General features: G+C 38.1%; 1 protein-coding gene across 1 annotated transcript in view; it reads left to right on the forward strand.

The window, feature by feature from the left end:
• Window positions 1-22662, forward strand: part of PRTG (protogenin) — a 126345-nt gene that overhangs the window by 83355 nt on the left and 20328 nt on the right. The window contains exons 10-11 of the mRNA XM_065412642.1: window positions 191-496; window positions 3435-3623. Coding sequence (XP_065268714.1) covers window positions 191-496; window positions 3435-3623 — 495 coding nt within the window. The remainder of the gene's footprint in view (window positions 1-190; window positions 497-3434; window positions 3624-22662) is intronic.

Consider the following 22662-nt stretch of genomic DNA (forward strand, 5'->3'; position numbering starts at 1 on the left):
TATAACCAATTTCAGGTTATTTAAAAAATAAATAAATTGGATTCACCAGACTTCCTTTGGCAGTCCAATAATATTCCAGGGAAATTTTACTGAAGGGCACAGTAATAAGACAGTTGCTTAAGGGGTTTGTGTGTGTTTATGTTTTTTTACATACATCAAGCTTTGAAAACTTTATTTCCTTTATTTTTAGTTCCTTTGAGAGCTCCTGAAATCAGTTTGACAAGTCGAAGTCCCACAGATATTCTCATCTCCTGGCTGCCGATCCCAGCCAAATTCAGGCGAGGCCAAGTGGTCTCGTACCGTGTGTCTTTTCGCCTCAATGCAGAAAGCACTATCCAGGTTCTGGAGCTTCCAGGGACCACAAATGAGTATCTCCTGGGAGGCCTGAAGCCCGATAGTGTCTACTTGGTTCGTATCACTGCAGCAACGAGGATAGGCTGGGGAGAAGCCTCTCTGTGGACTTCCCACCGGACCCCCAAAGCCACAAGTGTGAAAGGTGATTTTCTTTTCCTCAAATCCCTTGGATAAAAGTTCAGTGTGGGCCTGGTCCAGATCTTACTAAAGAAAATGGAAAGACTCCAACTGACTTCGATGTGGACCAGACCACTGTTAGAAGTTCTGCGTTTTTATTTAGTGAATTTCACATGTTGATTTCCTGCCATGTTGTACAGATTTGAAATACAGTGTTTTTCGGGGTGGGGGAGAGGGTAGGTGGATTTTTTTTTTTTTTTTTTTGGAGTACTGCAGCAGATATTGCTAAAACCCTCGTTTTGTGTGTGGAATCTCTAGAGCTCAAGCTACTCAACCTACTGGGTGTTTCAATCAATTAATTAATTTAGATCAGTCTTGCTTTTGAGGCACAATTTGAACTATACCTAACTGCTTTAATTAATCTGTACTATGTGGGGCCTTTTGCATGGTGTTAAAGGCAAAGAGCTGATCTGTCACTGTGTTGGTCTTAGTTCTTTTTCATATTTGATATTTACAAGTTTGACATTTCATTTTAGGGGCTTTAAGCCATGTTTCTAAGCCAGAAGCAGCTCAAGCATGTTAGCATTTGGCCTCCTTAACAATGATGTTGAAGTCTCTTGCATAAATATAGTTTTAAAAATGGAGTGCAAAAAATTGTGGTTGCAAATCAGGGAATTTACACATACCAGCTATGCATGTGGCTACTTGAAGTGCATACATCAATATAGTCACATTTGTGCCTATATTTTTCTGCATATGCCAGTCAGCCTCATTTTTTGATCCACTAGTCCTCAATCTGATCCACGGTGTTTTACTGTAATGTAAGTCAAGCTTATTACTCAGTAATAGCACTTATGAAAGCATTAAAGTTCAGCAAGAATATGATATTCAAAAACGTGTAGGTTTTTGTGTAAAGGTTTATTTCTTAAATGTTCTTAATGAGGCAGTAGCCTAGACCATATTTGGCATTGGGTGATGTAATCATTTATTAAATTCTTATGCTTGGGGCAGAGGGGAAATAGGAGGTTATTATGGAATCACAGAAATGTAGGGCTGGAAGGGACCGCAAGAGGTCTTGACAAATCCATGCTGGCTATTCCTTATAACTCTGTTATCCTCTAGGTGTTTACAAATTGATTGTTTAATAATTTGTTCTAGTATTTTTCCAGGTATTGAAGTTAGGCAGACTGTTCTAGAATTCCCTGGGTCCTCTTTGTTCACCTTTGTAAAGATAGTACTGTGTTTGCCCTTCTCCAGTCCTCTGGGACATCATCTGTCCTCCATGAGTTCTTGAATATAATTTCTAACAGTTCCAAGATTGCTTCAAATAGTTCCTTACGTACCCTAGGATGAATTTCATCAGGCCCTGCTGACTTGAATACATCTAACTTATCTAAATATTCTGTAACCTGTCCTTTCCCTGTTTGGGTTTGCATTCCTTCCCCCTTGTTGTTAATATTACTTGTGTTCAGTATCTGATCACCATTAACCCTTTTAGTGAAGACTGAAGTAAAATAGTCATTAAACACCTCAACCTTCTTGATGTCGTCAGTTCTTAGCTCTCCTTCCCCGCTTATTACTCAGTAGAATAGATGACTTACACTTCCCTATGTCATTCTCTTCCTCCTAATGTATTTAATTCTTCTTATTGCCCTTTATGTCCCTTGCTAGGAGTAACTTATTTTGGGCCTTAACCTGTCTGGTTTTTGTTCCTACATGCTTGTGTTATTCTTTTGTACTTCTCTTTAGCAATTCATCCATATTTCCACTTTTTGTAGGTTTCTTTTTCGATTTTCAGGTCATTAAAGAGCTCCTTATGGACCCATATTCTTCCTGTATTACTATTCTTCCTATCTTTCCTTTACATCGAGAGAGGTTGCAATTGTGCCATTAGTATTGTCTCCTTGAGAAACTGCCAGCTCTCCTGAACTCCTTTATTCTTTAGAATTTCTTCCCTGGGGACTGCCTACCAGTTTTCTGATTTTTTTTTAAAGTCTGCTTTTTTGAAATCCATTGTCCTTATTTTCTTCTCTCCTTGCTTTCCAATCATGAAATCTATCATTTTATTATCTCTTTCACCCAAACTACCTTCCACCTTCAGATTTGCAACCCATTCCTCCCTGTTGGTCAGAATCAAGTCTAAAAAGCCTGTCCCTCTGGTACTTCCTCCACTTTCTGAAAGAAAAAGTTGTCCTCAATACATTCCAAGAACTTATTGGAAGTTTTGTGTTTTGCCATATTACTTTTCTAATAGATATCTGGGTATTTGAAGTCCCCCATTATTACCATGTCTTGTGTTTTGGATTTTTCTGTTCTAGAAATGCCTCATCCACCTCCTCTTCCTGATTTGGTGGTCTATAGTAAACCCCACCATGATGTCACCCCTATTTTCCCCCCTTTTATCGTTATCCGGAGACTTTCAACTGCTCTGCCTTCAACTCTCTGCTTTCTGCATCTCAGAACAAGTGTATATATTCTTGATGTATAATGCAACGCTTCCTTCTTTTTTCTCCCTGCTTAACTTTCTTGAACAAGCTATCAATTATTCCAGCTCTGAATAATTTTAAAACATGAGTAGTGACAGTTTCATTTTTATAGATAGACACTAAAGTTTAATCTGGACTTAATCTGTGCTCGGTCAAATGCATTTTGTGGGGACTTTAGTTTAAAGCAAAACTAAAATAACCTAACTCAAAGTTGAATTCTCCATTATAAAAATGTTAAATTACAAAGTGACCCTTTCTGCAAGATAGCCCAGTTTGATATGCTTTTAGATAGGTGGTATAGATAAGGCTGGCCTACATTATATAGTATCAGTTACATAATTGTACAGCTGGGCTGGAACCAGAATCCCAGTTCTGAATAATCTTGAGCTTGGAGTTTGAAATGTTGAATCTTGAAGAAATGTGTTTGCAAGAATTGTTTGTTTCTAATATATAAAAAGATATAATTTCTTACCCTAGCACCAAAGTCTCCTGAGCTGAGTTTGGAACCACTGAACTGTACAATCATTACAGTGAGGTGGCATCAGGACTCTGAGGATACAGCAACTATTGAAGGGTACAAATTGTACTACAAGGAAGAAGGCCAGCAGGAGAATGGACCAATTCTACTGGATGCCAGTGACCTTGTGTATACTCTCAGTGGTTTGGGTGAGTACATGCATTAATTGTCTTTTCCATACTTTTTTCAGGCAAAAATGACACACCCCAGAATAGTTGTGGTAGAAAATCAAGTCAAATGACATCTAAATAGGAGCTGAAAGCTTTTTTAACTTTTAGGATCATACCATAACATTCTGTACAAGACAGCAAGATTAGGTTAGGTCACTTATTTCCCCAGTAATAGAAATCTTAAGTCTGAGCTACATTGCTGTCAAACTAATCCAGTGCTTGAATATATATTTACCAGCTTTAAACAAAATTAGACAAATTTGTCACCATGTATAATTGGGAATATAAGTTTGCCAGGTCACTTATCAGAATCTTTGAGGCTGGCAGTGATTAAAATAGTTTTGTCCAGCGATCTGTAAGGGGATACAAGTCACTTTCTGAATGGTAATCTGCTTTTATATGTTCCTTGTAACTGGTCTATTAGATTTGGAAAATTACTACGAAGGATCTAGGATTTATCTCTTTACTATTTCTAGCAATGTATTGACTACCAACAGTTGGCTCAGCATAGTACAGTTTTAGTGCCCAATCCTGCAAATACTTGCTAGTAGGCACGGTACTTACTATCATGCGTCATCCCATTAGTACCATAAACTGTAGTGGTAAGCATTTGCAGGATTGGGTACAGAGAAGAAGACACAGGGCCTGATCCAAAGCCTGTTGAAGTCAACTAAAGTCTTCCCACTGATTGTTCTTAGTGGACTTTGGATTAGACCCACAGTTCCTTCCCTATAGCGCTTATAGTCAATGTCAGTCATAAACGTACAGTTCAAACAAGCAAAGTAGAGACATAGGTTGAAGGTGCCCCTGTTTATTGATGCAACAGAGGGATTCAAATTTTCTTTAAAGATGTGGTCTGTAGTAAAATCTGCAAAATCACTGCAAGGCTTGACACTTCATGTTCTTAATGTGTCAAGATGGTTTACTTTTACTTCAGACAGGATGGAGAATTAATCTTGACTAAATTATCAAAATTGACCTGTAGTCTTAACTAGGTCAAATGGCCTCTGGACCACTGCCTGCTTTTAGCCCAGACACGATGTTAGGGAGAGACTGAGGAAAGCATTCTGTTCTGTTAACTGGACAACTGACCATCTGCAACCACTTCTAGCCAGAGCATCTGGCAGCAGCTGACTGTTTAACAGAGCAGTGAGACAAAAAGAGAGTAGTTTAGGAGGACAGGGTGTTTCTGTGTCTTAAGAGGTAAATTCTTTTTTCTTTTGTGTTCTCATTGTACAGTTGACAAAACTATATTCCAAACACATGTAAACTTATTGACTGTGCAGCCCTTTTCACATAGAATTTCTTAGTTCAACAATTTTCTCTGATCAGATGTGTTTCGTAGAATGGTGCAAACAAAATATTTTGCCCACACACATTTTTTCCATTAAAGTGTCATCTCTGATGGTTTCTTTTACTAATAAGCATATAGGGAGAAGTGGAAACTTCTTAGACAAATCAAATCTGCACATGTGAAATCATGTTAAATTATAGATGTGCAAAAATTCACATTCACAAATTGTGCATGCTGTCACAGTAATTAACACACGTGGTTTTGAAAATATGGGCCTGCATCACTCTAACTTACTTTCAAGTATCTAAAACTGGTGACATTATGGCTCAGATTCAGGTTACATAGAATCATAGAATATCAGAGTTGGAAGGGACCTCAGGAGGTCATCTAGTCCAACCCCCTGCTCAAAGCAGGACCAATCCCCAGACAGATTTTTGCCCCAGATCCCTAAATGGCCCCCTCAAGGATTGAACTCACCATCCTGGATTTAGCTGGCCAATGCTCAAACCATGAATCCTTCCTCTCCACCATCCCCGCCATACATCATCTATGCTGCCATAGGATGGATGTATTGATTACATAGTATTCTTCAAGAAGATTCAGAGTGCTAGTGTGCTGACTTTTAACAAGTTGTGGCTAAAGATTTATTGAATGTGCCTTTCAAAGATAGACATTCTTCTTTTTTTCCCTTACCATCTAAGTGAAACATCCAAGTCACGAACTGCTGCATTTTCAAAGGGGTTTCCATTTGGCCTGTGAAATTTTACTTAGGCAGTTTTTCACACCTAAGATTTTTACACTTGCTGAAGCTCAGGATAGTTCTGCTCAAATTTCAGGTAGTTACTGTAGATGCCGAACCACTTGATTTGCATTCACACACAAGCTGCATGCTTCAAATTTTGTGAACACTTAACTTTTATCCTGCCAACAGTACATGAGCAAATACTTTTGTTTACAGATCCATGTTTAGAGGATGATTCTAATATTATGCCCTACAGTGTATGAAACCACAGAGAATTTAATTTCCAGGAGTAGATCTCCACCCAATAAAGGAAAGAATTGGATTCTTCATTTGGATTTTACATAAGTAATCACAATCATTCTTGACAATGTTATTTCATTTCTGTTGCTAATTAAAATATCACTTCAGATAATTCGTTATGTGTTCATGTAGTAACGAACTTGTAGGGAATTTGCTTTGCTGGCAATATTGAGACAAATCACTCTTTAACCCATCTCCCCAGATTATCTGTTTACGGTAAACGGAATCTTAGTTGACCAGACAGTAGCTTAGAAAACTAATGTTCTCCCAACCATTTGTCTCTCCTAAGGACATGTTTTAAAGTGGCTCTCAATAAATATCAGAGGTTTAAGGGACCTTCAGTATCTTCAAAATGAGTTGTAGGCATTGATAGGACACTGGAGGTATATGAGATCATAAGGGAAAGGGCATGTCGAATTAGCAGTCTCAGGCATGTTATATAATTTGGTCAATAAAAGGGTTATTCCCAAATTGGGTGAATACATGGAAGCTTGTTCGTGTCATGATATTTGTCCTCTCCCGCTATTATGTACTTACCAGCAGCAGAGAATACAAAAGGACAAGTAACGCCAGAACCTGGCAATGCTTCAGTAGCAAAAGGCAATGCATGAGGTTTAGGTGCTGGCTTCGAATCTCTTTCTCTCCCTCATCCCCTTTCTTGCTCTCTCTCTTCCCCCCGTCCTATTTTGGAGCGACCGCCAGATATTATTTTACTTTCTCTTTTGCTTCTTATTTCCCCCCCTTGCAAATAAGCACCTAATGATTTTTTTAGGAATCAGGAGCTGTAACATGATCTAATGGGGCAAAAAAAAAGGTGTAGCCCCGTATGGGACTTGTGCCTGTGGGTGAAATTGTGTGGCTTTGCACTATTCTGGGCATAGGTATTGATATGCACTAAAGCATTTGAAAACTGGAAAACCATGCAGATTATGTTGTGCATCTCCACACACACGTATGAGCTATATTGGCGTATAAATGTCATTGTCTGCTGATAAAATTCTATTTTATATCCCACTCCTATGAAGTTAATTGACTTCAGACTTTGCCATTGCCCTCTTATTTTAGTCCATACTGATCTCCATCCCACACAAATGTTGTTGTTCTCACATTTGTTTGTAAATCACTTATTTCAAACAAGAAGATCATGATTTATAGGAAATGTTACTTATGCTAGAAATTTAATCCCACATCCCTCTAAGCTTCCTGTGAATATTTTTCTGTATCCCAGGTCCTATTCTTGGCAGAAGGTGAGGGATACCTTAATTCTCAAAAACCTTAATACCTACTGTAATTTTCATTGTAACTTCTTTCATTCTAACTCAAACTGTTGACTTCTTCCTATTATATACATTTAGAACACAAAAGTAAAGTGAACAATAGCCTATGATTCCTTAATAATAGGCTGTTGGATTGAAATAACAATGTTAACTATCCCTGTGTCTCTCTCCCTAGTTATTGGTATGTCTTGAAGGTTGTTTTTCAATCCTGAGTTAGAGCCCTTAAGTACCAACATTGTGGAGAGCCTGTTTGTATAGACTGATTGTAGGAATTTGAAGGTATATTGTCCGATATAACAGTGTTTTAGGAAAACGAATTCCGTACAGAAAGTGTTTCAGGATAGAAGGCTTCCTCCATACTTGAGAGAGACGATAAGCTGTAACTTTTGTGCTTCAAAGAAGTTTCTTGTATTGTTTTTTATTTCTGTTAAGTTAACCATTGATACACTATGTTCTTGGATATCATTAATGCAGATGCAAATAGGTAACTCCAAGACACCTTGAATTTGCTGACATTACATATGTATCTGGAGTGATTGGAAAAAAGATAAAACTGAAACCTGCTAATTTGTAACGCTGACGTAGGTGTTTTGGGTTTTTTTTAGACTAGCTGGAATGCAGATTTTCAGGAATGTGGATTATCTGTCACCAGATTACACTAAAGACCATTGGAATAGGCTGGTTTCTGATTGGCTTTTTGGCTCTCGAGTTTCATCTTCTTACTTTTCATAAATCTAACTCTAGGCTACTTTGCAGAGACTGTATTTATCTGCCTGGCACTTTCCTCTTCTGCCAGGTGTAGAGTTTGATTCCCAAGCTGGGTCTCTTTCACCTTAGCCCTGGTCTACACTTAAAATTTTGGTAAAAAAATTCACACCTGTGAGAGATGTAGCTATGCTGACCTAACCCCCAGTGTAGATGCAGCTAGGTTGACAGAAGAATGCTTCCATTAACCTAGCTACCATAGCTCAGAGAGGTGGGGTTCCTGCCCTGGCAGAAAAACCCCTTCAGTCTGTGTAGGGTGCAACTACACTATGGGGTATGCCAACATAGTTATGGCACTGTAGCTATGCTCGTATAGTTACTATAGTGCAGACACACCCTCATGCCAATGTGGTTTGGGTGTGTCACAGAACAGGGGTAAGCAGACTTTCATGACTGTGGAAGCAAACAAAGAATAGACAAGCTGTGTCCTCACCTATGTCTGTGATGCAAAGCCTATCTGTGCATGAAAAGCAATTCACTTTCCTGCTCGAGGGTCAATGTTACACACTGCAAAGTCAGAGAGGGACTCCTTTTAGCAGGAAGAATGTTGGCCGAGCTAATATGATGATTATTGAGTAATATTTTAAAGTCAGTTGTTTGCGAGTGGCACCAGTGTGCCAGGTGGACGGACAGAGGAACGCTTGGAATTGGGATGCCAACAAAAGAGATGTTAAATGTTAAACATGTTAAGATTAATGAATTTTAAATGTCACTTTTAATTCTCTCTTTTTCTCACTCTCATATTGCTTCCTACCGTATGTTGCCAGACTGGATCTCCCACCCCAGTGTAGGTCTGCCCAGTCACCCCTATTTATTTTTTAACTGGATTATTCGCCATGATAGTCAACATGTATATGGAATTAAACATTGTGACCGGATCCATGCCTGTCACTCTCAAAATAAATATCCCCAGCTTCATGTCAACATTTGTTTATGTTAAAGGACTTAGCATTTATTTTTCAGCAGCAGACTGTTTCCTAGTTCCAGCGTAAAATTCCATTAACATTATTACTTGAATTTACCATAAGAACAGACCTTTGGGTGCATGCTATGGATTTTTGCCTCTATTTTTAATTCTTCCTTTGCTCCCTCTTGCTCTAAGAAGTTCTGACTCCAACCAAAGAAACTCAGGTTGTGACACTTTGTAAACCTGCTCCTCCAGCCTTTGTTTCCATAAGGTTTCAAAGTAAATGCAGTCAGGGGATCAGATGAGTTTTCCTGGTAGAGGCATTTGTTTGGGAAGCTTTCCACTGTGCAGCACAGGAGAGGGACTGGCGCAGTGTGAAAACTAATTAAAACAAAACTAAGGAAATGGACATAAAAAGACACAAGCTCATTTCCCCTTATTAAAGATCTTCAAATTACTCTTTCAAAATTATTTTCAAATTGCTGCAGCTATAACATGCTTGGTGTTGTAAGCACAGGCAGATAGGCCCTGTTCATGCTGTATCTGAAACTGTTCTATCTATCTGTAACAGGCTGACAGTGTTTGACTGAAACAGTTCCCCTTTTTAGTGGAGAGAGGGCTAAGTGGGTTCTACTGACTCATTACCCTGCCTAGATATACTGGAAACACGAATGGGTCTCTTGAGAGACAGAGATAGAAGTCTTACAATTGGCCAACTGCAGGTGGAAGGCTTGAAATCAACTTTGTCACCTTATTGTCAACTTCTTTCTTAACCAAACTAAAGGAAAGGGGTGAGTTTTGACTCTATATAATGCGTGGAATTTGTTTTAGGGCACGTTGAGATAGGCACCTGCTCCTGTTCTTACACTCTTCTCTCTCTCTCTCTGCTTGTGTTTTCAGTACTCACACCCACTGTTCCAGTCCAATGCCCTCAGCACAAAACCATGCTAGTAATAGCCATGCTTACATACATTGAAACAAATTAAGCATGGATGGCATGAAGAGATGCAAATTGTCCCTTCTTGTGCCATCCAGGCTGCTGCATTTTGAGGAGACGAAGGGTTGTGGTTGTCGTTTTGGTTGTAGATTTTTTTTTTTTTTAAAGTTGTAATTGTATTTTAGTTGTAGTTCTGGTTGTAGTTGTGGTTTCATTGTTGCTGTGCAGTAACAATTACACCTTGTATAGGACAGTTCTAATTAGAATCCCAGAAAGTTCCAAATGGAAGCGGTGGTTAATACTGTACTTATTAGAAACTCAGAGGCAAATGGATGGTGGCCAAGATGTGCAATCCTAGGCTTTCTCCTGTCTACTGCATTCGGGATAATGATATAGTAAATAACCATTTTCACCTCAGAAGCCTCAGGAGATGGAAAAACTGGTCTGATAACCTTGGTGAAAAGCAGAGACCAAACACCAACACCTTCCCCTTTCCAGAAGAACCTTTGGCATTTCCTGTCCTTCACTTAATCTGTGTTAACTTTGCTTAATTTGTTTTGCCAGATGGGCATATTTAAGGGCTTTAGATTTAAAATCAGACAGAACCTACTACATGTTTGAGGATCATGAAATGGAACTTATCCCATCCTCTGAGGGTTTGTTTGGTGCTTTTCTCTGAGGGTTGAGCTGGAAAGACATCTTGCAAAAGCTCCCTCTATATTGGGTGCATCTCGGCTGTCTTAGCAGAGGGTTCCTCAAAATCTCTATCTTTTCAAGATGTTCCAGCATCGCTCTATGGAAGCTAGCAGTCAGGAGAACTGCTGGTTGAAAACTGTTGGTCAAAACTTCTTTAGATGAAAAAGGACTTGACAGAATCCAAAATATTTGCGGAAAATTTTGGATTCTGACAAAAGAAATTGATTGTAAACCAAAAAAAATTAAATTGATTTTTTTAAAGACTAGTTTTCAAAATAATTTTAAAAGGTTCATCTCAGTCAGAAAAAAAACCATTTTCTGTCATTTTATTTTTTCCCACCTTTTCCCCGGTGGAAAAACTAAAGAAGTGATGGCAAGTGGAATTTTTTTCAAATCAAAACAAAAATTTTTTTGAAAATTTTAATTTTGAAAGTTGCAGTTGACATGAAAATGAAGTCTTACAAAATTTAAATGATGCAAACAAAATTAGTTTCTCCTGAAACGTTTTGTGATGTGTACCTTTTTTTTTTTTTTTTTTTTAAAGCAACCAGCTCTAGCCAATTGTTTAATGGTTTGCCAGCTTTCCTCCTTGATGCCTGGGGTGCCCAAGTTGTGTTGGAGAAGGGTTTCCTTCAAAGAATCAACCACCCTACTGCACTATGCATTCTATCAAAAGCTTGGCATTCTAATATTTAATTTTCACTTAAGAAGCTTGTACATATTTATACTCTTAACTCTTGTAAAACAAAGGTACTACTTCTCATGGAGGTAAAGAGAATAAGAACATTCTGGAGTGAACAGATAAAGGAATAAGTGTAGACCAGAAAAAAAGTTAGGAATTTTTATAAAGTTCAACCGCCTGCAACTTTGCAACCAAATATCTTGTAAACACCTTTATTTATTTATCCCAAAGTTGCAAAAAAGAAAGCAAAACAAAATCAATGTGAAGGTAAGATGTGGCATGTGGTTTGGCTTTTATCAAATTGTGTTTGAGAGAGAGAGAATTGGCTTTAAAATGGGAGGCTTCTCCAGACCTTAACTGTAAATTGATGACCTCTTTCTGCATAATAAAATCTCCAAATAAACCTCAGAGCAGAAGCAAACTAACAAAGGTGAAAAAAGAAATGATAAATGTATATACAGACATTAATACTTGCAATGGCTATCACAGGTTTTTAAAGCATACTTATGACCATGGTATCTGCTCTGTTAGTGTATTCTGTTCCTGGTGTTTAGGGCCAGATTTTCAGCTGCAACCCCAAATTTTGTGGGAATCAAAATATATTCCCAAATGTTTACATCCAGAAAATTGTCCATTTGGTGCATGGAAACAGTTAGCTGGAAATCCAAGCAATTAACTTTCATGCCCAATTTTGAGGGAACAAGTGTATGTGTACGTTCTGGCAACACAAACTTGCAGGCCAGTTTGAGATAATCTGAAAATCAGGTGCTGAAGGAAGTAGTTTTAAGTGCCATGTTTTTGAAACCCAGGGGTTTTCCACTCTTAACCTTCCCAAAAATTTTGTGTCCGGTATATTTCCATGAAGTAAAAAGTTCTATCCTTACATTTCTTAGTGAATTTCCCTATTTATGACATCTCATATGCCACATGGCATTCTGTAAAATACAATACAGTAACTACTGATCTTGACTCCTTATGCTTGAGTGTTGCATGTTGAGTCAGATTTTCATAGCTAGTGAAAATGTTGACATGACCGAAGTTCACCTTTGTTTAACAAAAATGAAAATTAATCCATACTACACTTGTTCTCAGTAAAGATCAACAAAGAGAGCTTATTTATTTGGTTATGTGACTACAGGATAGTCTGGTACACTGTATATATTGTAGACATTGGAAAGACATATTTACATTGTTACATAGTGGAAAGTGTGTTAATAGCTCAGTAGGTGACCAGGACAAATATTATCATTTATTACCACTGTTTACAGCTGGTCAGCCTGGTGTTTACTCACCCTGATTACATCCTTAAACTAAACCTCTTATCTATTAATTCTCCTGATTGTGTATAACAAGCTTGCTACTGTACTTATCAGCTAAAACATAAGGGATTTGTGGGGGGGAGGAGTCAGTCTTACTGCATAGTGATAAAACCAAGGCTCTAGAATTAGACTGGGAGCATTTAAAGGCCCCCTTGGCCTCAGCTGGTTCTGATCTCTTGCTCTCCCCGGGACCATGGTAGTTTAATACATGTGTGTGTTTAACAAAAATAAAACAAAATCCTCCAGCTAGTCCTGATAGGATACTACGCCTCAATAAGCAAAGAGATATTATACTCCTTACTTTATAATTATAAATTGTAGACCTGTCATCACTTTAAGTATGAACCTGTCTTCTAACCTCAGACACTGCATGTTTGTTTGTTTGTTTGTTTGTTTGTTTGTTTGTTTGTTTGTTTGGACTTTCCTCCAAACTTAAAAAAAAAAGATTTTAGAGACTACACTAGACATATGAAGGACAGAGGTTTATTAAAACTAGATTTCTTTCACCTGTAAGACACTGAGGCAACATGTGCGTTGGAAACCTACTTCCCTCCCATTCATGTTATTATTTTTTGGAGGCCTTAATTCTGAACATAACAGGTGTTGTGGGTTTTTTGTTTGTTTTTTATGGTAGTAATTTGCAAACTTGTACAGTATTTTGCCATTCAGTATAGGTAAAACTCCAATCAGGCTCCAACTGTCAGTGAGAAGTTGTGTCCTAGAGTTCCAGTGACATAACCAGGCCTTGAATGTACAAGCATTAGCTTGGGTGGTGGGGAAAGGGAAGGAATCAAGAATCTCTCTTTCACAACATGCTTGATTATGTAATTTTTAACACATGTGAGATTTGACGTGCACCAGGACAGTCAGGTGCTAAATATCAAAAGGCTTCACAGTGAGAATAAACTGAGCTGATGTGCCCAGCCAGGCTAAATTAGTCATTTGCAAAATTACCCACTTCTTATGTTTCTTTTTTTAATGACAAAAATAACGCCCCCTAAAACATTAAACTGCTTCACTCTGTTGGGATAACAAATTGCATTATCCTGATTGTAAATCTAATTCTCACAGAGTCAAATTCAGACTTGTAATTGGGTGCCACTTTGTTGGACTCTGTTGGAATGGCATTCACTAACATGAGTTCTGAATATGGGCAAGTTTGTTTAACCACCAGTATATGACATAGAGAGCGAATCCTGCATAAATGTCAGCTTGTTCTGGCCATATTTGTCAAGAAACACCAGAAAACCATCAGCTGCCAATGTGGCATTTTTATTATATAACTCAGTGCCAGACTGTTACTAATGTGGCCACTTTCCTTTCTGTGTGCTTGTATGACTGTACTTGGCTCATACGCTGAGTACCTGTGCATATTTGTCTCAAAAGCAAATATATTGAGCCTTACCTATTCTTTTATGGTATCAACCAACATTGTTTAATTTGGATGATCACAAGACACTCTTTCTGCCATATTTGCTGTTAATTCTAGTGTTCGTAAAGAATGCTAAACTGTGGAATTTGTGAAAAATCTAGCACCACAAATACATCACTCTTCATTTTGCTTTTGAAAGTAAATTTTATTGTATCCAATTCATTTATAATGGAAAGCTTTAATTAAAGTTTAATGTATTTGTCAATTTTAAATTACACCATCAGGACTCTGTAATTTACAGGTTTATCCTGTAATCAAGTTTAATAGTTCTAAAATACTGAAAGCTATAACATCTGCATGAGCAACATATCTGTTTTGATATTGATTAGGGTATTACATCTGACAAACATGACAAACACTCATTTAAAAAAATGAGTAAACTCTAGGCTTCTTTGGATTAAATGTAAGGTCATTTCAGCTTAAAAACTAGCTGAAAATGATTTATCTGCCAAATAATAACCAGTATTTTGGGGGCTGAAAGTTGCATTATTGCCTTTTCAACTGTGCAGTTAAGTTTCCTTTTGAAAACCAGCAGTTTGTGTGTTGGGGAGATCCTCTGATTTTATTCTTTGTATGTAACTGCTCTAAAAGTGGTGTAGGGCGAGGTTCAGTCTGAAACAGTAAATTAGGTCTACTCTCATTACTTACAGCAAGCGCTGATTTTTGATGGTAACTCATTGTAACGTACAAGGCTTGTTTTTCTTTAAAGAGGGGAGAAAACAATTCTTTGGCATTAAAAATGTACAGAGCACATACCGCTTGAACCCCAGCATTGGATAGAGATTTTCTGTACTGGTGCAACTTCACTTCAAATAACTAAATAGGGTATTAAATCCAGCTAAGCCAGGCCCCCTGAGTAGACAGTGGGAGCTATCAGGAAGAAGGAAGTTCCATTATTTCAAGTGACAATGCTTTGCAAGAATCCATAAAATACGAATGAGAAAACACAGGCTTTGATATGCCAACAGCAGAAACTACCATGGAGACTAAAAGGGGGTGGAGGAGGCAGGAGACATGCCTACTCAAGTGGCATGAAGGGCAGTTACCTGCAATGAAGATCTGTGTTTTTTTCCTACACCCCCAGCTGCTATCCCAGCTGAAATATCAGATACAGTTGTTTCTTTAGGGACAACAGAGAGGCCGAATGTGTAGCAACTGTTTGAAGAACTGGATTAAAGGATTTCTCTTGAAGCTAAGAGAAGGGATGTTATTTGCATTGTGCCTGAAGATAAGCCACTGGTTTCTAATGCAGCAAACTGTATCCCCTTCAAGTATTTAAATGTAAAATTTTCCGCAGGTATGAGAGTGCATAGAATCTTGAAGAAAACTCTCTCTTGGCATTCTTGGTCCTAGAGACTCCACCATTTAAAAATGAATATGTATGGGAATTCAGATCGGAATATTGTGCTCTATTGATTGGGTAACAGTTATGCTTTATGCAGATAGTATTCAGTCACTCACTTGCTGGGCAGAAAATTAGTTTATTTCATGCAAAAATACAGCGAGCATCATTTCAAACGAAACCACTGAGATTTCTTGATTATTTTTAAAAAGTTGTTAATTTTAAATATCTCTTTAACTGAAGTTTTTTAAAAATAAATGTTCTTAAATTGCTGTATTTTGAAACAGACACTGCTCTAGTCTATTGCTAAATAATAATCATTCCTCTGATAGAGTGCTTAATCTTTAGCATGCTTCAACTCCCTGTTATTAAAAGAAGCCAGTTGAAATAGAAGTAAATGATAGTTAATTTTTCATAATTTCTTACAAAGAAGCGACTACTTACAAAAGTTGCTTTCCTTATTCCAGTAAAACTTTTAAATAGTTGGATTTGTTTTTCTAAAGCACATATATCTGGGCAATATTATTTAATTCACTATTTATTGGACTTAAGTATTTTACTAATGAAGGCCCAAATTGTAAAGCAACAGCTCCTTGGAGAAGGCTTAGAGAAAACTCTTGTTGTAGGAAATTAAATAAACATTGTCCATTAATCATACTGCATGTCAGCCACCAGACCTCTCTCTCGATTGTTCTTAGTGAATGTGAGGAACCATTAGATGTGTGAGGTCCTTAAAGGTCTGAGTAAGTCAAAGGGGAAGAGTTTAAAAAAATGCCACCATTAGCACATGAAAGAGACTTCAGAGTGGACAGAAGAAAACATTTGCTGTATAGGGCTAGTTACATTTCTTAATTTTTTTCTCCTCTCTTTTTTTCTTTTTTTAACTTCATTTGTTTAACTAAAGTCCAGATGTTGTGATCAAAATGTTAGGGTCAGTGATAAATTTCTGCTGGATTTTTGTTGTTATCTAGGAATTGATACTTGAGCACTTGTGATAAAGTTGTATGGGAAAGTTAATACCTTGAGTTTGCAAAAAGCCCCGGGTTTGGTGATAAGCAAATACACTTCTAAGGATAAGCAAATATCCTTTCTGGGCATTCACATGCCTGGAATAATACCTTCCTTACATCATACCTACCATGTAGGTAATGCTACATGAAGCAATTTTCACCATTGGTGAAATATACATTTGTGGAAAAGCAAATTATTTTTCAGTTTTGCCTGGGTTTCTTTTGGGGGAGGGGGGGCGGGAAGCAATTTTGGCAGATGGGAAAGGGTGTGGGGTAGAAAAATTGCTGTGAAATTTCTCTGCAAAACCTTTGAGTTTGTGCCTGAAATAGCTTCATGGAAACTTAGTTTTTAACAAAAAGTGGAATGTTTGCATCCTGCATTCCCCACCGCTGCCCTCCTCCCCCCACAAATAAAAATTTCTGTGTTCAGTGTTCGAATGGCAAAATTGTACTACCCTGAGTCAAACTGGTCAATGCTTGCAAAGCAAAGATGTTTAACATAGTTATAGAAGTAGGACAAGGGGATTTTATTAGTTGACCCATGCTTAGGAGAATACTAAGTACTCCCTGAGCCACATTTTCTGCCTGTAGTGTGCACCCATTTGCGTACACAATGGCCTTCTAAATGCACATATGTGGTAACTGTGTATGCAAAGGAGTGCAAAATGGCATGCACACACTTTTTGAAAATTTGGACCTGGGTGTAATGCACAATAATACAGTGAGATGATCTGAACAAATCTTCCTCAATAAGGAAAGCTGAATCATGCTTTGAATTCAGTGTAATATTAATACCTGATAGAAAACATGAAAACATTCAAGCTGCGGGACTGAAAGGTAAACTATTCGGCTTATTTAAAGTGCATGCACTATTTAGATGGTATTCAATCAGATTTCAACAGTCCTCCACTTTCTCCTTTTGCTTGGGCCTACCTCCTCTGCAGCTGCTTTAAGACCTGCCCTGGAACGTACAGTCTTTCCTCTCTGAAACCAGGGAAGGAAAGCCAAGGGGATGCAGGCAGTGGTAGACTCTGTCCCTAATAATATATTTCCTGACTATCAGTGATACTACGGTGTTTTGCATCAATTTCTCATATTTTTACTCGTTTATTATTAATACTAATACCAATAATACTTCGCACTTGTGTTATTATCCATAGTTACCAAAGAGCTTCACAAGATGGGCAAGTGATATAACCCCCATTTTACAAATTGGGTAACTGAAGCACAGAGAAGATAAGGGCGAGAATAGCTGAGCCGTCACAGCTATTATTGACTTCAGCATGAGTTTTTATTGCTCATCATTTCCAACAATCAGCCTTTAAATGACCTGCCCAAGGCCACATGGAATCAGTGGCAGAGGTGGGAATTGAACCAGGTCTCCAGATTCACAACCCTGTGCTCAGCTGATTAGATCACAGCTTGTTCTTTAGAGGTGCTTCCCTCATTGGTGGAATTTATATTATGATTACTACATCCGTAGTGTTTTCTGGGCAAATAGCTTTTGGCATCATGATCACACCAATCTCCTTCATGAATGGCAAGGGGTCAAAACAATCACTTGTCCACCTGTCTGGGAGAGAGATGGTCTCATATTATGACAGCCATTTATTCAAGTTGTCTTGTCCTGGATTGGGCACTGCAGTAATAACATGAGGCACACTGCACTTTCTGTGCAGTAGATGGTCAGATGTGACTACAGTATTTCATTTATGAAGTGGGAATATATGTACAGAGCACCAGTTGTCATATCATCTAAGTACCAAGTATGTGTTTTCTCCTCCTGACAACAGTTCATCTTAATTAATTAGCCTCTTAGAGTTGGTTGGGCAACTCCCACCTTTTCATGTTCTCTGTATGTGTATATATATATATCTCCTCACTATATGTTCCATTCTATGCATCCAATGAAGTGGGCTGTAGCCTACGAAAGCTTATGCTCAAATAAATTGGTTAGTCTCTAAGGTGCCACAAGTACTCCTGTTCTTTTTGCGGATACAGACTAACACGGCTGCTACTCTGAAACCTGTCATTATACACCTGTAGCTACTGCTGTGGTAGTTTATCAGAAACAGCTCTCCTATAATTGACCATGAATAACCCAACTCTAATTAATCCGACTTCAGCTACAGGAACATTGAATTTGTTAGACCCCAATCCTACTAATAGGAGGCACTGATGACAGTGAATAGACCAGGGCAAGTAGATTTAGATTCTACTCCTTGCTCTGCTACTGGCTCGCTATGTGACCTTGGGTGAATCACTTAACTTCTGTAGGCCTCAGTGTCCCATCATAAAATGGAAACTCTTAGAGATCTACAAATGAAAATGGCTAAATATGAGCTAAGTGGTATTTTGTTTATTTTATTTAAGTAATCAATCAGCCTGTCTAGCAAAGTTTTTTTTTTGTCATGGCTCAAGTTTCTAAATGTTGTATAAACCTTCACATGAAGAGACATCGAAGCAGGAGTTGTTTGAACTTTGGTCTTTCTTTAAATCAAGATGCTAATATATCTTAGATCTAAATCCTGAATGCATTAAGAAAGATGAATAAAAATAACTTTTGACTGTGGTTAGCAACTTTCAGATTTTTAGTAGAATATTTGACACTGCTGTACTCCAACCCCATTCCAAAATGACCTCACTTGGAAGAAAATTGTGGGAGGAATTTGAATTACTGCTGATCTTAAAAAAATTTCCTGTGGAAACTCAATTTTTCAGCCAAAAACCTCAAAAAACAAAAGATTTCAGCTAAAAATCTTTTGGATTTTTGGCTGGAATATTTTGACAAAAATGATATTTTTTGTGGAAAACAGACCCTTTCTGTGGAAAAATTTGTTTTTTCGTAAAACCAATATTCTGTCAAAAACAGTTGTGATGAAAAATTTTCAACCCTCTCTATTCCAGTTTATAAGACCAAGAAAAACATCCTTAGAAGCATGAAAGCATATAAACGTATCTGGAAAAAGGACACACACAGTCAGTGAAACTATGTTCCAGTCTACTAAATTTGTGACTCCCCTCCCCCCCCCAGGTCAAAAGTCAATTACTTTTTAATTTTCATGTGTCTACATTATATAGAATATATCCTTTAAAGAACAGGACTATCTGGGGCTCAAAACATTTTGATCCATTTCCAAATAGTGGGAAATAACTTGTTTGCCTTTACAAAATATGCAGAGAGGGGGCAGCCCACAAGGAGTAAAGATATAGCAGAATCTGTACTGTCAGTCAGAGGAGCTAAGGATTTCCAAAAAGCTTCAGGTGGCTTAAAAACCTGTCAGACTGCCCCTTTTGCTGCTGCTGCTTTTAAAAGATAATAAACAACATTTGGGGAAGCATATCAATGCTTAGAGCAAAGCTTAGAGAATTAAACTGCTGTTCAGTGAAGAGGAGGAAAAGATTTGAGTGCCTGAGAACATTAGGGCCAACTTCAATGCTGGTGGAAATGAGGTATGCCCATTTACACCCACAGGAAGTTTAGCTCATAGTGTTTCATAGAAGATTCATAATTAAATACTTTTTAAAGCTGTGTTAACATTACGTGTTTGACTAAAACTCATAAAAGCAACAATGTTAGCTTGACCTGCTGCTCCACTTAGAACATATTCTGTAACTCATTTTGTGCATAATCCTGGGACAGAAGAGCCTGGGCCTGCAAAGAGATGAAACTATTGTTGAAACAAGTTTTTAGATGGAATCGATTTATTCTGAAAGGTTAATATGTTTTTTGTAGACCAGGAGCGAAAAAACCTGGCCACGCAGAGGAGTATCCGTACCAAATTTTAGACTGCTTGAAAATGCCCAAGAAACAACAAAATTAAATTTATGCATCTCAGGCTTTATTTCCCACTGATGTACTTTCAGTTAACTCCCCTGTGCAGATTCCTCCTGAAGCACTTTCTGTGAACAACACATACTACTGAGTATAGCATTAGAACAGAGGCTGTACTAGTTTCTTGGATATTATTTCTGATCTAGTGGCAAATGGCTATTTTTTTCAAGGCATATTTTAGAAGTGCTATCACATGTTAGGGTATTGTTGATGGGAAATATCAAAATAATAATACACCTCTACCCCGATATAACGCTGTCCTCGGGAGCCAAAAAATCTTACCGCGTTATAGGTGAAACCGCGTTATATCGAACTTGCTTTGATCCGCCGGAGTGCGCAGCCCCGCCCCCCTGGAGCACTGCTTTACCGCGTTATATCCGAATTCGTGTTATATCGGGTCGCGTTATATCAGGGGTAGAGGTGTAATCTATTATGCCCAAGTCTGAGGGAGGCTAGACAACATATCAAAGAATCTCCTACAAAAAAAGAGGCAAGCAAAAGGTGGTGGGAAGAGGAAGGTAACAAAAATAGTCAGAAATGTATGTGTGTGAAGAGATGTACTGAGATGAATATCCCCGGGGAGATGGGATGAGTTCCACACCCTAGGGCCCACCACACAAATGCATGATCACCCATCTGCTGACCTGAGACACAAGGGTGGAATCCCTAGAAGGTGATAACTGATGGCTGGTTCAAGAATCCTTATTTGGATCCATTCCTTCCTGTTTTATTAACCCTTGTAATTGGAAATTGCTTTGCAAATTTAACATTATGCATCCTATGTGCCAAAGTTTCAGAGGGTGCACGGAAACAGTCTGTGTTGAAACAGACTTATAAAGGCAACTTGCTCACAGCCCTGTCTGTTAAGCCATTTTTAATACAGGTTCATTTGACTTCAGCAAATTACATATTAAAAATGCTATAGAAAGCTGTATTAAAGGCAAAACTGGTCTATTATAAATGCCTAGATAAATTTAGCTAGATCATTATTTAACTTTTCTGTAGCTGCCGTTCAGTTTGTCACCCTAAAGTTCAGTGGAGTTAAGGGCCACATTTTTCATTGTCCTTAACCAGCCTCTGACTTTGCATCTGCAAATTGAGCAGATAAGTGATTGTTCTCACAAAATTGATATACATACACACTGCATGTGCAGATTGGGTACCCAGGTACCTGATTTGTACCTGTGAGTACCAGTTGGTGTGTGACATACTTATAGAGGCCCCAGCACAAACACTTTCAGCTGGCTTTAGGCACCCACAAAATTGGAACCTACAACTGAAATGTTGGCCCTTTCTGCAGTTGGGCATGAGATGTGTAAATAATATTTGGCATAATAAAAATAAAATAAGGGTCATTTAATTATACATATTCTGTTTTCATCCATTGCTAGTTTTCCTGTTACTGCTGACTTGTTTTATACATGGAAATTTGAAAGTTAACCATTGCAATTCCTGTTTGCCATCTAATGGAGAAGAAATCATAGGTCTAGTTTGACTTCTATATTTGGAGGGGGAGCTCCAGTCAGGCCAATGGGGCCATGTATGGAGAGGCAAATTCTGTGCCTGCCCAAGGTTTGCCCTTGGGAAGGGCAACACCCCCCTGCTCCTCCCAAACTACGCCCATGGGAGAAAGCTAAGCTGTTTGTGAGTAGCCTACCTGAAACTCTGGCATTTTGTAAGCATGCTTGCAACAGCAAAATTCCTAATTCTCAGGATTTGGGACGAGGGTCACCAAACACAGATGTTTTTGCAATGAAACTGTGCACCTCCTAGAAAGTCACTGTAGTACAAGAAATGATAGATGGTGTTTTCATTTTGCTGCACAAAAGGGTCAAAATGGCATGGGGAGCCCATGACAGCCCAACAGAGAAATGTTAGTTCTGAAAGGAAATTTATTTCATAGCTTCAGGGGAAGTTTGGGTGCCGTGAATAGATTCCCTCTGTCGGAGCGTAAAAATGTATTGTTTGTAAGATGATGCTATATGTCTGACAGTCAATATATGTGTGTTATCATGGCAGTTACTTAAACAGATGTTAAACCAAATTTGGTAGCACAGTTTTACCCTTTTGTTTAGATGCTTTTTTGAGAAAGCATTCTATGAATACAAAGATCAGGCAAATTATCAAAACTGTTTCTTCTTAGTGGGAATGGTTGAACTTCATTTTGGAAATCATTTGTGTTCTTGGTCTCTTCCTGCTAATCCAGAAGGGTAAATCCTTAACTCTATCGTGTCCCTGTTGAAATGTGGTTATAGAAGCATTTAGCTAGTTTTATCCTGTAGTGTAATGTTGCTCGATTCACTAAATATAGCATGGATACTTGTAGTATTGCACAACATTGCAAATTAGGCTCACCATATGAATTCCTAGCGGATGTATCCATGTTAGAAATATGGGTTAATTAAGGCTCTGTTGACTCTTCTGGATATTCTTTACCCCCTTTCTTCTTCCAAAGATGGCCTCTTTCTACATAATTCCAT

Source organism: Emys orbicularis, chromosome 10 (genome assembly GCF_028017835.1).
Source record: "Emys orbicularis isolate rEmyOrb1 chromosome 10, rEmyOrb1.hap1, whole genome shotgun sequence".
Classification (NCBI taxonomy): Eukaryota; Metazoa; Chordata; order Testudines; family Emydidae; genus Emys; species Emys orbicularis.